Consider the following 16,843-nt stretch of genomic DNA (forward strand, 5'->3'; position numbering starts at 1 on the left):
TGCACCTTTTTTACATGGAGACTGTGTAAGAGGCTGCCATTTTTACATGGCAGTCTCCAGCTGCCAAGAAACTTGTGGTTTGTTTGTGAGCATTCTTGGGAGTGCTTTAAGCTGTCAACCTGCAATGGGAGGCCACAGTTACCTTCCTCTCCAGTCTTGTAAAAAGGAACACGAAGCTACCAGTTGTTGTCTCCTAATGTAGTGATTTTGTTTCCTTCAGGGATCTGTTGCAATAGCTGGTGCTGTTGTTCGTTGGCTGAGGGACAATCTAGGTATCGTTAAGACTTCACAGGAAGTTGGTGAGTATTCACAATTTGGAGCTGTTCAGTTTTTTAAGTTTTCTTTTCCAATGTCTTCATGTCTCTAATGTTGAATGAAAGCTCAAAATATTCAAGTAAAGAAAAGCTGGAAGATGCATTTATTTTGCTGTGCTTGAATTTGTTCTGCATCCATGAAATCACTGTTCATTGATATATGTATTTCATACAGCATATCAATATGGTCTTTGAAACTCTTTGTCAGCTTTGTTCTATTGCAATCTGTAGTTTTTAGTAGTTTCTCCAGCAAGCAAATATTCAGGAAGATACTATACTTGCAGTGTATTTCCTCGTTTCATACAATATTGAATTTTCTAGAGCCAAGGGTATTTAAGTCTCTATTACAGAACCTAGAGCATATTTGATCCTAAACCTACGTATGCATTGCTGTCATAAACATGAGAACCTGATGCCCTACATATGCAACAATTTATGTACAAGGCTTCACATCCATTGAGTTAGGGACCTGAGTTTGCAAAGCTGCCTCTTAAAGGAATTGTGGAGAATGTTGGTCCATTTTGGCTAAGAATACAATAATCCTTTAGCATTTGGGTATCTGATGTTTTCTGCTTGAGCTGAACTGAAACAAGCTGGTGTGTGACATTTTAGAAACTAGGAATATATCAAACTTTGGAAAAGGAGAAAATGACAGAAGCATGCAATTATAACAGTTTGAAAGTGACTGATTTAATGAGATTTAGGATTAAAAAGCAATTCATTACATATTTTTAATAATTTGATATCTTAGTCAAAGGTGGAAAAATTTAGAATTCAAATTTTATGTAAAACTTCAAAGACTAAGCAAAAACTTAAAATCTCAGTCTGTTTTTCTGTAAGAAAGCTTCGCAGATCATACAGAAGAATATAAACTACTGTAAAGTGAATTAGCCAGCTGTTGAAACACTACAGTACCTGCTGGCTTCACAAGTTTGACTAGACCTTTGGAAGGTTTGAGTTTCAAGAACTTAAATCTTGTCAGTGTTGTTAAAGTCATGTGAGACTTCATCATCTCTTCCTGTTTCCCTGAACATTTCCTTCCTTCTTCCTTCTGCCTTCACTCCCTTTTTAAGTGGAGTCTGTATGAAAGTACCATTTTTAAAAGATTTTTTGAATAAGTTTTCCTACCTCCTTTCTCTATTGCTATGCTTCTCTGATCAATGCAAACAGCAGAAATTTACAAAAGCAGAAAAAAATACTTTCCTTTCTTGTTATAGGAAGGAGCTGCACATTAGCATTATTTGCTTGGCAGTTCTAGATGTTTTAATATAATTTTTAAAACTACAAATATTTTAGTATTGGGGAGTTCAGATACCCAAAGTTATTATTCAGATATTAAGAAACTTCAGATTTCCTTGTAGCTCGCCTTGTGATTATATACATAAGCTGAGAATTTAGAACTTTAGAACTTCAGAAATCCATTTGAAATTAATGGGAATTTAGTTTTTAACTCCCTTTGGTCTTGATCCAGTTTCACTTGCTTGCCTTGACTTAAATGCAAGTAAAGTGTGACCTTTTGGACTGCTTTGAAGGTTGCATTCTTTACCCACAGGATACCCTTTGAAAACCTCACAGAATCTAGGTCAGAATATTAAGGACACGATTTTGGCTTTCTTGGTTTGATTTTTCATTTTACATTTCCCACAACGCCCGATGCCCCATCTTCCATTCATATTGTTGCAAATGGACAACTAGTTAATGAGGAGCAGAGCGCCAGAGTTTTAGTTGTATTTTCTAATTGTATGTGGCTTGATTATTTTTGTAGCTACCTGACATGTTCTGAGTATTTTCCCTATTTAAATAATAACACCTTTAAGAATCATATTTAAGTGTTGGTACAGTTGTGAAAAGCTAAGTGAAGACTGTTTGTGTGTGTGCATTAGAAAAACTGGCTGCAGAAGTGGGGACTTCTTATGGCTGCTACTTTGTGCCAGCATTTTCAGGACTGTATGCACCATACTGGGAACCCAGTGCAAGGGGGTAAGGGTCTGACTAAATGTTGCATTTGCAGGGAGATTTAATGATTTCACAGATATTATCACTAGCCCTTCCAGGTATGTGAAATTGTTCTTTTTGTTCCTTTGATGTGTCTGGATACATCATTCTCTGTGGTATCTTCAAGCAACTACTGTGTTTCTCTTTTATGTTTAATCTGTTCGAAACAGCAACTGCTACTGGGAGAAAAAGAAGGATTAGCTAACTCAGCTACTCACCCTCCTCCTCCTCCCCCCTCCAAAAAAAAGGAGGGGGGGAGAAGGGAAAACGTTTGGGCTGGGTTGTGCATTTCAGAGGACAAATACAAGATAGTTCTATCATTCTGGCCACTAATGGGGCCAGCTTTTTTCCTCACGCATTTCTGGTTCTGAAAGGATTTTCGTCTCACTAAAGAGGAGGTGTGCATACCTGTGAGCTGTCCGGCAACAAAAGTAGAAAGTGAAGAATTTAGTTTTTCTGAGCTCAGTTTCCCATGGCTGCTGCATTCACTATCTCAAATGATACAGACTATTTAATTCCTCCTCACTTCTCCTCCCTCTCCTTCCCCTTATGTCCAGCTTTCTTTCCAGTCTATTGAACGCTCTTTTCTCCTCTCCTTCCAGTCCCTTTCCTGGTTGTTAAGACTTAACCAGCTGGTAGTAGTTAGAACTACTAGTTCAAACAATAACTTGCTATTTGTCTTTTCTGCTATTGTGAGCTTGCCTACTGTTGCTGGAATAACAACATGCCATGGGAGTCACAGAAGCATAACAAATTTAAATATAAAATAACTTTCCTAAAATGAAAAAAGAAATCTTAAAGAATATCTAGTTCCCAAGGTTTTGAGTAATTGCATCTTTAGAATTTAGATGCTTCTTGTACGTAAGGAAGAAAAAAGTCTTAGAGTTAGATGTTTTTACAGTTTGTCAGATCACAGTGCTTAACTTTTTAACTGTTAAAAGCTCATCTTTGGAATGGTAACAACTAAAAATGTCCTTTAATATCTTTGAACCTGCATGAATCCAGCACCAAATATAGCAGCGTTTCTGTGTAGTACACTACTATTCCTCACATGTTGAAATAGAATAAAAGGATGATTATTTGTTCTGCAGTTCGGAATACATTGACAGAATTCAGCTTACTCATGGTTAGATGTAGCATAATTTCCATACCAAAAATCTCTTTGAAGGTGCAGAAGCAACTAATGATTAGAATAGATCTGAAAACAATTTTAAGCATTTAGAGCACAGCACTGACCCAGCTGGGCTTTTCCTTAAGAACTGAAAGCACCAGAGAATTTATTAAGATCTTAGTGATAGGTGATATTATTTTTTAAAGAAAAATCAGCCCCAAACATACATTTCCTTTTCTTAAAGGAAGACTAGAATTTGTGTGTGTGTGCGCGCGCGTGAATATGCACCCATTTGCATGCAGATTGGCAATAAATTTTAATTTATGGCAATTGTATTGATTGGACACTGAAAGCATGTTTGTCAGGAAAACAGGGATGAGAGAGTTTAGATTAAAGAGAAACAAGCTTTTTAATATTAAAAAGCAGTCCTCATACAATGGAACTGAATGAGCTTTGAATTAGGCCTATGCCTGAAGCAGTGGTGTACGTCTGGTAAAGAAGTATGTCCTAACTGTTGTGTTTTTTTTTCCTCTTCAACAGTATTATCTGTGGCCTTACTCAGTTTACAAATAAAAACCACATCGCCTTTGCTGCATTAGAAGCGGTCTGCTTTCAAACACGAGAGGTAAAGGCAAATTGGGTCTTAAATTCATTGTGAATTAGTATAACAGGGACTGAAGCTCTTCAGGAAGGGAGAGGATTGAAAAGATTTAATGAAGATTAATCATATGCTTTATATTGTATTTGGATGCTATTCTTCTCTTTACATGGTGCTAATGTTGAAAAATTGTTCCCGTGGACTTAGCTACAATGGTCTGGTTGGGTGGTACGTTATTTTGGGGTGGCAATCGCGCTTTTTATCAGCACTTAAAGCAAAGTGAACGTATTTTGTCAATATTTTGGGAAACATTAAAATGACAAGGCCAGTGCAATAACTAAAAAGTTGCATTAGTTCTACAACTTAGGAGACTACATTTTATATTGTCTACTGTGATGGAGATGGCTTATGTGGCTTTCGGTACACAAGAACAAAAATGAGTTAAAGCAAGACAGCAGCAAACATAGCAAGGGAAATCTGGATTCACTTCTGGCCCATTACATCTTGCATTGCTTTAGCTGGCATTCTGCAACAGCAAACCTAAATTCTCACAGAAGAAATGAATCCTCCAACCAAATCAAAGAGGTTGATTTGAGTATGTTCTAAGCATTAGAATGTTTATATCACCATCTACTATCAGTTTACGCTCCCTGTATGTGTTCCATACAAATACAGGAGAAAATGCAATCCCTAGACCCCAAAGGGTAACAAGTCAAACCTTAATTTGATTGCATGTTTTCAAACTTCTGTTATTTAAACATAATAAGTTATAAAATAACACCCAGCTAAAACTGTGTGAGAGGAGAAAAACAGCTTGCTGTTTCTGTAGTGACATAGGATAGAGTAAGAAGTACTCATGTGGAAAAAGACAGCCAGAAATTTCACCCAGGTGACTGCTTTTGAAGCTATGCTAACAGCCTCTGAGTCCTCAGAAAGTTGTGAAGGAGCTTGGAAGTAGCATATATCTCTAATCTGGTACTAGAAGTCAGGGTAAAGTTACAGGGAACTGAACTGATAGTCCAGTTTGTTGTCTGTTCCTCTCTTTCCTTGTCCCTCCCATCCATTTCCTCTCATGTGACAGCTCAATGAACTTTCCAGCAGAAAATTATCCCTCTTTTACTGGGCCATTTTTCTGCTGGATTAATGACCTCAGCTGCCTCGCAGAGGAGTGTAGCAAATGTCAGAACAAGAGACAGGGCATGTGGCTGGGAGTAGGAGGGAGGGGAATAAAGCTCTCAGTCTGAGTGAGGGTGAAGTTAACTGTTTGAACAGATCTAATACTTCCTCATACTTTACTCAATGTGCTTTTATCACAGTGACAGGAGTGCCTGATTAGGTCTCTGGACACACTTAAATTAACAGATTAAGTCCTAGTGACACAGATAAAATATATGTACATTTTTCAAAGATACATTGTTAGTTCTGTCTTGTCAAAAACAAAGTTCTTTTGTTTTCATTCCAGTTAAAATGGAAGTCTTTTGTATCCTTCAGGAAAACCCTCAAATTTCATGTTCATTGGAGTTTTTGCTTGTTTTATTGTGCCGTCCAATCCTTCTAAGTCTCTGTTCCTTGTTATCCAAAAAGCTCCTTCCTTGTGCAGACAGATAACACTTACTACGTTTTTTCTTCCAGAAGGCATTATGAAAAAATAAGCAATTTTTCAGTTCTAAGAGCTGTATGATGCTGTCATTAGACAAAACTTACATACTTGGATACTTTGCTCTTCATCCAACCTCAGTACAATAGAGACAGCAGCAGCATGATCATGATTTGTTTTGGTCTTTCATCCCTTCCTGATTTCTAGCATTCTTTTCATTTTTTTCGTCTCTACTGAGTGCATAGTATGATCCAACATGCTGTTGCACCTGGTAAATAAAGCCAGAGCCTCCAACAGTATGTGTATGTCAAGCTGAGATTATGAGGCACTGCTGAAGTTCTGAATGGTAAAAAAGGTATGTGAAATCAGCATAGACAAATGTAAAATGATACATGTGAAAGAAATAAGTGGTAGGGAGCAGTACTAGCTTAGTACTGCCAGCAAACTTTGCTGCTGTACTATGAATCCTCTTTTCCAGGTTATTTCTAATGTATTGAACAGTGCACGCCCATGGACAGAATCTGCCACCATGAAAACTGGCCTTTTACTCATACCTTCCAATTTTTAACCAGTATTTATCCTGTAGGAGTTCTTTTAGTTCCTTTAAAGATTTTCTGGTAAGGGACCTTGCTGACTTACTTTCTGGGAACGGGTAGAATCTACTGGACAACTCATCTCCATGTAGTTTTTACTACCTTACAAACCTACAATTTTTTTGTTCTTTTTTAAAAAACATGGTGACTTTTCCCAGTAAGGTATGCGTAACTGGCTACTTTGTGAACTACAGAACAGCGCAGAACGCGTTGTAGTTTTGGTCTTTTTTGCTTTGTCATTTAAAGCTGAGGAAAGCACACCTCTTTTTTGTTCAAATAAATAGGAAATTACAAAGAGAAAATCATTCTGCACTAGTTAATGCCTAACTTTGTCAACAAAAATTATGCACTAACCTTAAAAAATGTAAATGAGACATTTAATTGACTGCTTTTACAAAAGCCTAGAAAACCCACTATTCTGCATTTAATAGGTGCTTGTAGGATAAAGCTGTAGTGTTACCAGTAGCTAAGGTTTGAGGCAAATCTTACATTTTTAGGAAGCCCTCTAAAAAGCATATTGATAGGTATCAGTGAATTAAAGACTCCTCTGTTAGTTAATTATCCCTTGCAAACACTTCAACACTTTTCATTTATTTTCAGCTACCCACTGTGCCCACAAGAAGGAAACATAATTTTACAAAAAATTACACTAACAGTTTATTTTTGCAGTCTGTCTTGTGTAATGTAAAATTCTTAATTTTCAACAACCAATTGAAAATATTTCAAGAGGCTGCTCTTTCAAAACAGTTCAACGTTCAGCAGTTCCTGTTGAAATGTCTTCCAGGTTGCCAGTTCAAACGTTTTAATTTTTCAATTCTTTAGTGCATCAAATTAGAGAAATTATCTAGGCAAACTGTAATCAGCTAAAGGACTCTGTTTAGTATTACATCTTCCTTTGTTAGCTTTGATAAATGTTGTAGTTGTCATCAGATTTTCTTCAAAATTATTCTTCTCAGACCATATAAGCAACACATAGGAGAAACATCTCCTACATTAGGATTTCTGTAAAAAATAGAACACATCTGCTGTATATTAAACAAAACTGTATTGTCACTACCTCTGTTTTGACCTCTTGATATATAGGGGAGGGAAATTTTCTACTTAACACTCTTCAGCAAATGCTGAATTATCAGTATTTTACACTCAGAGGGTATCATGGATTTCTCTGCAATTAAATCATAACATATATTTGTCTTACTTAAGATTTTAGATGCCATAAACAAGGACTGTGGGATACCACTAAATCAGTTACAAGTAGACGGAGGAATGACCAATAACAAAGTCCTCATGCAACTCCAATCAGACATTCTCTGTATTCCAGTAGGTAAGATGAAATTACAACTCCTATTTTCTTTTTAAAGCTGAAAACAACATTGGTTTGTAACGGCTAATGAGGGCAAATTGGGTGGCTTGCTTTGTTGTTGTTGCTGTCTTTTGCTACTGCTTGAGAATGTTGGGGTTTTTTTCAGAAAAAGTTTTTAGATTTTGCATCCAGTTTTGAGATTCACTTTCATAGAGAATCACTGACTCATTTCTTGTGTTGAAATATTACAGCACCGTGATGGTATTGAACTTTAAAGTTGTCATATCAATTTCTAAACATCTAACAATTTTAAAATCAGTTAAATTAATGCTCTCCTGCAACATGTTGGCCCTGAGAATCTTGCTCAGAGATAAATCAGAACTTTGCTTGTGTTTTGCTCTTGCATTTTCTGTTCCCTTTGCCTGCACAAACCTTTGATTTCATTTACAATGTAAAAGAAGACCCACAAAACACATTGTCCATTCTGTTTCTTCCCACAGCAGCAACAAAGAAGGGAATAGAGGTTACAACAAAAGTGGGAATCTTGCAACGAGTTTTCTTGGCATGCATAATATGAAATACAAACCCAAATGGGGTTGTTCCTCTGAGGCAAATTGAAAGTTCACAGTACCATTATTCTGATCCAACAGCAATGCAGACATTTTAGAAATGATCATGTAACATTTCTTTCACAGACGCCCCCTAGATTAATAAAAAGGTTTTTTAGCTTTTGAAGGATGTGTTTCAATACACTAAAGCTCTTTAAAGACCTCACTTAAAACCTAGAGCATTTCAGCATCAGTGAAAAGGGTGCATCTTTCTGAAAATATGTTTTAACACCTGTAGCAGATCCCAAGTTGCCAAGTATTGCGAGCTATACATTAGCATTCTTAAGGATGCAGTGTGTCACTGAGTAACATCAGGATATTATACATCTTCATCCATACTGAAGACTGATAACTTGCTGCAGAAATGTAGTAATCTTGCCTAATATGTAGCTTCTAGAAAATCAGTTAGAAAAACATTGCGTTGTCTCTTATGCATAAATGTGAGATGCTTCAGTGGAAAGTTTTTAGCTCTAGAGATTATAGCTTGCCTTTAATAATACGTAATACACAAGGCTCATACTATCAGTGCAGATGCGTAGTTAGCAGATGAAAGGATATGATCAATAAAATAAGATTTTAAAGGTTCCTCTCCCTGAAACAGAGAAGCAGGCTGTTCTAGAGTTAATGGAACAGATTTACCATTGACATCTTGGGGGTGGGATGGTCTTCTATAGCATCTGTGGAAGGCAAACAAGCTAGTAAGTACAGGTGTGTAGCCTCTTTAGTTCTGATGTCATCAAGGTGACTTTCATTAAAATCATCATGGCCTTCTCTGTGATTTACTTCAGTAAAGCCATCAATGCCTGAAACAACAGCTCTAGGAGCTGCTATGGCAGCAGGAGCTGCAGAAGGAGTTGGAATTTGGAGTCTGAATCCTGGAGATTTGACAGCAGTGACATGTGAACGATTTGAACCACAGATCAACCCAGAGGGTAAAACCGTTTTGTATTTTCTAAGAAGTTGCAAACTTATTATTTTATGTCCAACAGATTGGGTTTTTTTCTTTGTTGCAGTCTAACATACTGATATAAAAACAGCCATAGATGAATATCCTCACAAATGTTGAAGATAAGCTTTGCAGTGTTTGGTTTAGAGAAAAGTGGATTTCATTTCTTGTTTTGTCCATTTGTTGATTAGTAAGATTGAAAAATGGTTAAAACAACGTAACTCCACAAGGGAATGTGTTGGGTTTTTTTTCTTTCTTCTTTTTGAAAGAAGCTTGGCACTGGGTGTTGCAGTTAATAGCTTTTGATTTATAGCACGTAAAATCAAAGAATCTTGAAAGGTTTTTACTGAGAAAGATGTCTCCTAAGATGTGCATCTGTGAGTTTTCACGGACATAGAAAGGACAGACTGACTGTTTTGGGGAGACTTTTCTTCTGGCTTTAAAAAGCCTACATTAATTATTGTTTTTTAGCTAACTATCTTTTTTGTCAGTTCTTAAGTGCTTCTAGAGATGGAAAGCATGGACTTGATATAACTAATCCATGTGCAAGACAAATGCATTTTTGTCTTTCAATTGTTTCTTAATTTTTGGTACAGAATTTTGTCTTACCATTTTGATTATAATTACTGCTATAATCCCTACTTCAAGACAGTATTTTCAACACTGAGGGGCTTCTACATGAATAACAATTGCTTCATTTTGTCCTACTTGTAAATCTTCTTACTGGTGAACATGCAGAAAATTGTTTTTAAGGTTTATTTCTCCTTACTGTGCATAACTGTGGGGTTTGGGGTTGTTGTTTTGGTTTCTTACTCAGAACAGCATTTTATAATACTTGGTCTGTGCAGACAAACTGTACTGTGCAAAAAAGTGGAAAGCTAGTATTGTAGTCTTTGCTTCTTAAATACTTGTAGTTGTATTCATATGCGTTGAGAGGCTTTTCTGTTTGCTGATTTCTCAATTTCAGAAAGTGAATTTCGCTATGCCAGATGGAAGAAAGCTGTGATGAAATCTATGGGCTGGGAGACATCTGAAGCTCCTCCAAATGGTAAACCAGAAATTAATGCAGGTCAAATATTATTAATTAGCCAATTAGCTTAGGTAGTTAATCTTGAGTTTGGTGACCTTTTCTGTTCACACCATTTCTGGACTATTGCAATGATTTAAAAATTATTAATTAAAACCACTGTGGAAACAAAGCAGGAAAACAGACAGATAGGTCTTCCTCTTGAAAGGAGGGCCCAAGCAATGTCTTGTAGGGCTCTAAAAACAGAGGACATGAAATCAAGACTAACTGCAGGTTTTGCAGAATACCATTGGTTTACAAAAGAAAAAAAAGTCTTACCTAGAAGAGGAGATATAGTGCAGGGATTTTGTAAACTTCCTTATATTATAACCTCATGTTGCAAAGGAGAAAAGTTTCATCCTGTGATTTTTCCTGCTATATCTTGCCTTTATTATTTGCTGTATAGGAAGGAGGGATTGATAGCCACATCAAAATCTGTTTGACCCACAAGGGCTAAGAGCAAGAAGTTACCATAAAGTGAAGAGTTGCATGGATGTATTGTTCACATACAGAGAATATACAAACACTTTTGAGGGACTGAACAAGATCTTTCTTTTGAAGTAGAGGGCTTTTCGTCTGTTAAGTTTTAGTTAAATAAAACCTGTAGTATTCTATGATCTATAATTTGAATTTGTATTTCAGCACTATTTCAGGATAAGCTTTTAGTTCTGAATCATCCTACAACACATCATTTATGGGCTTTATCTTCATTTTCTTTCCCTTTCGTTGGAAAAACTATTAGAATGAAAAGTATTAAGTAAAGAATCCTCAAAATGTAAACTCCCCCCACAATCCACAGTTGCAGCCCTCAAGCTACATGAAATCTCTTAATTTATCCTTGAAAGCTAAAGCTAAAATTTTCCTTTTACCATTCTATATGTTGGTTTAAGTATTTTTAACACCATTGTTATACAAACAATTCTGTCAAGGCTGTTTGGAAGGGAAATAGGTAACTTAGCATGAGTAACAAGATTCACTTCAGTATTGTCCATTATGATTTAGTAGCCTTGCATCTAAACTCTCTGTTATGTATCCTAAAATCCCAAGTGCTTGATGCATATCTTACTTTATAGATCTTTATTTCCTTTTGAAGGACAGAAGATTCTGCCTTGCAGAAAATAAAACTAGATCTTGTTCTTCAGCTCATGTGAAAAGGGATATGTTTATCAAAACTTACCCTCAGTGATTATCTGGTTTAACGCTGGGGGGGGAATGTTATTTTCCTTAGTTCTTGCTTTGAAACTTTGTCTTCCTCCTGTTAGGGGTGTTTAAGATTGAAGAATACTAGAAATGGGCTCAACCTAGATAGTGGTAACAGTGGAATTTGGATTTGAACTCTTACCTTGAGAGCCTGTTTTGAATTATTATGGGGGTTATGCAAAATCTTTTTTAGTTTTTCTGCAAATGTCACTACATTTGTTACTTTTTGCTGTTCATATGATTTTTAACACATATATTGCAATTTATATATATATTTCTCTTTTGATTTGCTTGACTGGAAACACCCTCCCCTGGATGACATCAGGTGACACTAGTATCTTCTGTAGTCTGCCTTTGGGTTTTTTTATTATGAGTAGCATGATAATGTTAATCGGAGCAAAGTACGTCTCAGGTTAGTTATTATTTGAACAAGATCACTTTAAAAGCTATCTACACTAGTTTAAGTGTTGGGTTTTTTTGTATTCCATCTGTTTATTTTTAGCAAAAATGACTGATGCTTTTTGTTGTTCATGCACACGAGTGTTTGAGGGTGTGAATTAGACATAAGGGAACCAAGTGAATGCCATCTTGAATTCATCCTCATGTGCCGTGAAATTCGTAGTTGTTAGATGCACATGAAACCTCGAACTCTCCCCTTCCTTTGTCTACCTGTGCAGACTGTACACAGTTTATAAAAGGGATATAGGTTGGAGCAGCCTAGCAGAGTTTTGCATTGCCTGTATTGTAGTGTGCATTGCTGTTAGAATAAGGTTCCATCCTTATCCTGTATTTCTTCTCATAACGTTTAAAATTGTTTTGAGGATCTTGTTTAAGTAAAGTTAAGACTCTTCTTCTGTCGCTGAAAGGCTTCATGCACCCCTTTCATTTTTCTGGTCCCCTTGGAACTATTGTATGGTTAGAAATCTTCGTCTACTAAATCTATAGAATATTCTTTTTGTACTTTACTCTTGATGGATAAGTGAATTCATTTTGTGTAAAGAGAAGAGACTCTAAAAGGCCTATCTGCAAAACTGGGGAAAGGGACTGTGTGCATATGCAATGAAGATGCATCTTCAACCTATTAATATATGTTTTATTTTAAAAGAAAGTTCTTAATATGGATGACGGTGTTAGTTACTTATGCCAGAAGTAAGACGTTTCATTAAGATACTTTTATGCTAAGAAAAATAAGTTTATATGGTGATGTTATTTGTTCTTTGTTGTTGTGTTTCATAATTTCATTCCAAAGAAAATATTTTATAGTATAGCCATTGTTGCGGCTTAGTAAGCTTTTTGGGGGTGGTTGTTTAGTTTTCTTTCTTTGTTTTGGTTTTGGTGGGATGGGCGGGGCGTATTAATTAAACAGACAATTGAGGATTCTAGCATGCTCCTGTGATGATGTGTTTGTATTTTGTTTCTACTCCTTCAGCCTGAATTAACTATGCAATTGTAATTTTCCTTGCATGGAAGAGACTGTCTGAGCTTGTAGGAGAACTAAAATCAAACTAAACAAATGCTAGGCAAAAATCAAACTGAACAAATGGATTGACATTGATTTACTAGCTCTGGAATGTATCTGTGAATGAGAACAATCTTGATTATGAAGAATAAAGTAAAACCAGCTGAGAATAAGTGGGTGAATTTTTAACAAGCTGAACTAAGCAACTTGAGTATTAATTCCAGGTCAGGTTCTTCACCACGTGGGGGATACCTAAAATAATACGAAGATCAGTGTTAAGTGGGCAGATAAGCAACTTAAATTCTGGGTTTATTGCTTTTTAAAAACAACTAATCAGTAACCTGTAAATAAATATCTAAACTTGCACCTGCTGGAACTCATAAAAAAAGATTTTCTCTTTTTCTTCCTTCCCTAAGCTTGTCCGTGCCTTTCTGACCCACAAGTGGAAAACATATTCATCTCAACTCACTCTTCCCTTCAGAACCCATTTTTGCCCTTGTTTTCAGATAACAGTAACTGTTGATAAAGTTACTGTTACTACTATATATATATAGTTACTATATATACCAATATAGTTACTTTATATACCAATATATTGGTATATTATTTACATGGTAAGCCTGGGGACAGGAGAAGTTGCAAGAACTTTCCAGCTCTTACTTGTTTTAAAAATTACGATGTCTAAAAAGGAATAGTATCAGTGATGATACGTACAGGTTGTAGTTTTGCTCAGCTGTGTGTTAGGGTAGAACATGATATATAGAATTTGTGTTGCTGATTGGAGCAGGGTTGCTTCCCCCTTAGACATTTACTCTTGTAAATATCCTTTTGCTTTTAAAAGCTGCAACTAGCTGACCAGACTTTCCTTATAATTCAGTACAGGAACTCCATTAATTAATTTATTACATTTTATCTTTTAATGAAACACTGGAACTCCAACACGGTCATCAGTATAGTAGATTTGAGGATTGAATCTACTGAGGATTGAATTCAGCCTTCATGTGCTGAAACAGCAGTAAGTCTTGCATGGCAACAGTACTGTTGTTGAACATGTCTCTGTAGGGCAGGGCTATGATTTTACAACTACTGAAATGCAAAGGAAAAATCTGCTGTGGCAGAACAGAGAACAGTAACGTAGCAAAAACCCATTTACAGAACTGCTAAACTAACTGCCTTTTCATGCAGCACCTGGTGACTGAGTATGAAGAACAATACTGCATTTCATTATATCATCTCATAATTTCATCAAAATCAGGTCAATTGTACTTTATTTTAAGATCTTCATTATTCTTCTTTCCCAGGGGAGAAAGGGCCAATATTTTGTTTTATTTCACTATTAAAGCAAGTTGTGTGCAGCGACTGGAGTCCTTATGCTAAGATTCTGTTATGTTTTTCACACTAGTTTTGGAAGTGGACATCTGAGAGGTTTCAACATATTCTGTAGCTGTACTTCTTTGGGGGTGGGAATTAACTGAAAGCAATACTATATTTTATTACACTCAAATTTAAAGAAATGCCTTTGCATGCTTAAATTGGCACCTCTCAAGTGAGGTATAAGTGGGGATTGGCTATATACAGAATCTTATGTGACATCTGGAGTATAAAGTTCTTTGACTTTATTCTCACAGAATAAGGTGTCAGTGCTGATAGTAATACTATATTCTTTCTGCTTATACTATATTCTTTCTGCTTAAATACCCTTTGGGGTTTTTTTTAAGATTCTGTTTTTCTTTTTTAGTTTCTTGTGTTGTGATAGTTACTGCCAATTTACATATAGGGATCACTATGCAGTTCTGCAAGTTAGTGCAATAGTATTTCCCAGATGCCTGAAAGCTGAGCTCATATTCAGGGAAAAAAAAAAAGCTTAGAGTACCTTCCTTCAATTCTTCTACTTGTTAAAAATTTACCCATCTTCATAGTGTGGTCTCTTCTCTCCTACTGTATGCACATCCCACACACTTAAGTGCTGGCTTATCTGGTGTCACAAGATACATCTAATTTATAATTGCATTGATTGAAAACAGAAGATGGTTACACTGAATTCCTCTTACAGCTCAGCTGTGTTATAGAGTGTTATTAATGTTTTAGAGTAAATTCTATGTTACTAATGCATGTTCTCTCTTATTTAAGGTACTGGTAAATGAGACTACTTAGTGGACTCTCTGGATGCAGCTGATTTTTTTTGTTTTGTTTTGTTGTCTGAAGAGATTCCACCACCAATGTGATTATACTACTTGTGTGACTAAATCCATTCATTAATCCATCTGTTGCCAGTCCCTGAGTAATCTCCCAGTGGTACGCTGAAACTTAAGTCTTCAGCCCTTCATTACTCTCCTCCCTTCCCCATCAACTCCAACTGCACTGGAGGCCTTCAGGTGGACTATCCGACATCATCCTCTAAAATTTCACAAGCCCTAGCTTTGTTTGAGAAAGTTGGTGTAACAAAACCCTGCAACTTCGGAGGTAATGTCAGATGTTTAGCTATCGTTGTCAGGGTTTTGGTACTTTACACAACACACTGCAGAAAGTTAATGGTGCATTGTAGAACTTCGTAAATATCTTACAATTCTTCTAGCTGCTGTGAATTACTTTTTGTATGTCTATGGTTGCCAAAGATGTTTTATTGTAGTGGCCACTGGTCTGAAACACCTTCAATGGTACAAACCTTTTAAACACTAGCTCAAAATGTATTATCAGTAGCACACATTGCCACCAGTTCACCACCAACCCTTCGAGCCCCACATTGGGCGCCAAAAAGGACTGTTGTGGTTTAACCTGGCAGGCAGCCAAATACCACGCAGCTGCTCACTCACTCCCCCCTCCCAGTGGGACGGGGAGAGAATCGGAAGGGTAAGAGTGAGGAAAAACTCGTGAGTTGAGATAAAGACAGTTTAATAGAACAGAAAAGGGAAAATAATAATGATAAAATATACAAAATGAGTGATGCACAATGCAATTGCTCACCACCCGCGCTGACCGATAACCAGGTAGCGATCGGTACTTCCTGGATCACGCCTACCATTCATATACTGAGCATGATGTCACATGGTATGGAATACCCCGTTGGCCAGCTGAGCTGGCTGTCCTGATGATGTTCCCTCCCATCTTGTGTACCTAGCTCAGTCAGTAGGCATGGGAGCTGTCCTTGCACTAGGAGGGCACTTAGCAACAACTGAAAACATCAGTGTGTTATCAACATTCTCCTCCATACTAAGTCCAAAACACAGCACTAAGAAGAAATTTAACCCTATCCCAGCCGAAACCAGGACAAGAAGTTGCTGATATGGCCCACAGAGTACTGTTGAAATGATCAATTGCAAAGTTAAAAAGTTTGGTTTGGCTTCTGGTGTATGTAGTGAGTTTGCCCATTATAAGTAAGACACTAAGTCCTGTAGCTGTACCTTTAAAGAGATAGGAGTAAATAGATGTTTTCGTTAAGGCCATGTTTCATGTTCTTGTGCTTTTGTGTTAGATTGGAAAGACATGCTATTGAGACGACAGCTTCTTGGTCCTCAGCAACTGATAACTCTTAAAACTACTCTGTACAATGCACTTTTCTTGACCAATACTGGATATATTACACTAAGTCCTGTAGCTGCACGTTTAAAGAGATAGGAGTAAATAGATGTTTTCGTTAAGGCCATGTTTCATGTTCTTGTGCTTTTGTGTTAGATTGGAAAGACATGCTATTGAGACGACAGCTTCTTGGTCCTCAGCAACTGATAACTCTTAAAACTACTCTGTACAATGCACTTTTCTTGACCAATACTGGATATATTCTGTCATCTGCTTAAGGATATTTTAGTGACTATTTGTTAAACTTTTGAAAGTTGAAGCTAACTTAGTTTTCCTTAAAGAGGGTCCACCCCAAATTAAATATCAGTGCTTTAGTTCTTGATCACATTTAGTATATCTCAGGGACCAAAATCTCCCTTTCAGTTTCCATGTCCATAGTTTTAACAGCAAGTTGTTGCAAAATATGCTGGGACAACCCAAAACCCTGGCTTGGAAGAGCAAGCACTTGGCACCTGAAACAGGCCACTGGAATTCACA

The 16,843-nt window shown here is 36.7% G+C and overlaps 1 protein-coding gene across 1 annotated transcript; it reads left to right on the forward strand.

The window, feature by feature from the left end:
• Nucleotides 1-220: 220 nt before the first annotated feature.
• Nucleotides 221-15,046, forward strand: LOC104082084 (glycerol kinase-like; the record flags this gene model as incomplete). The annotated part of the gene is made up of 7 exons (XM_009585056.1): nucleotides 221-299; nucleotides 2,198-2,294; nucleotides 3,961-4,045; nucleotides 7,412-7,532; nucleotides 8,908-9,051; nucleotides 10,033-10,113; nucleotides 14,921-15,046. Coding segments are annotated over 7 exons (621 nt in total), but the record flags the coding sequence as incomplete, so codon positions are not given.
• Nucleotides 15,047-16,843: the final 1,797 nt, after the last annotated feature.

The sequence above is a fragment of the Fulmarus glacialis genome, unplaced genomic scaffold (assembly GCF_000690835.1).
Source record: "Fulmarus glacialis isolate BGI_N327 unplaced genomic scaffold, ASM69083v1 scaffold13239, whole genome shotgun sequence".
NCBI lineage: Eukaryota > Metazoa > Chordata > Aves > Procellariiformes > Procellariidae > Fulmarus > Fulmarus glacialis.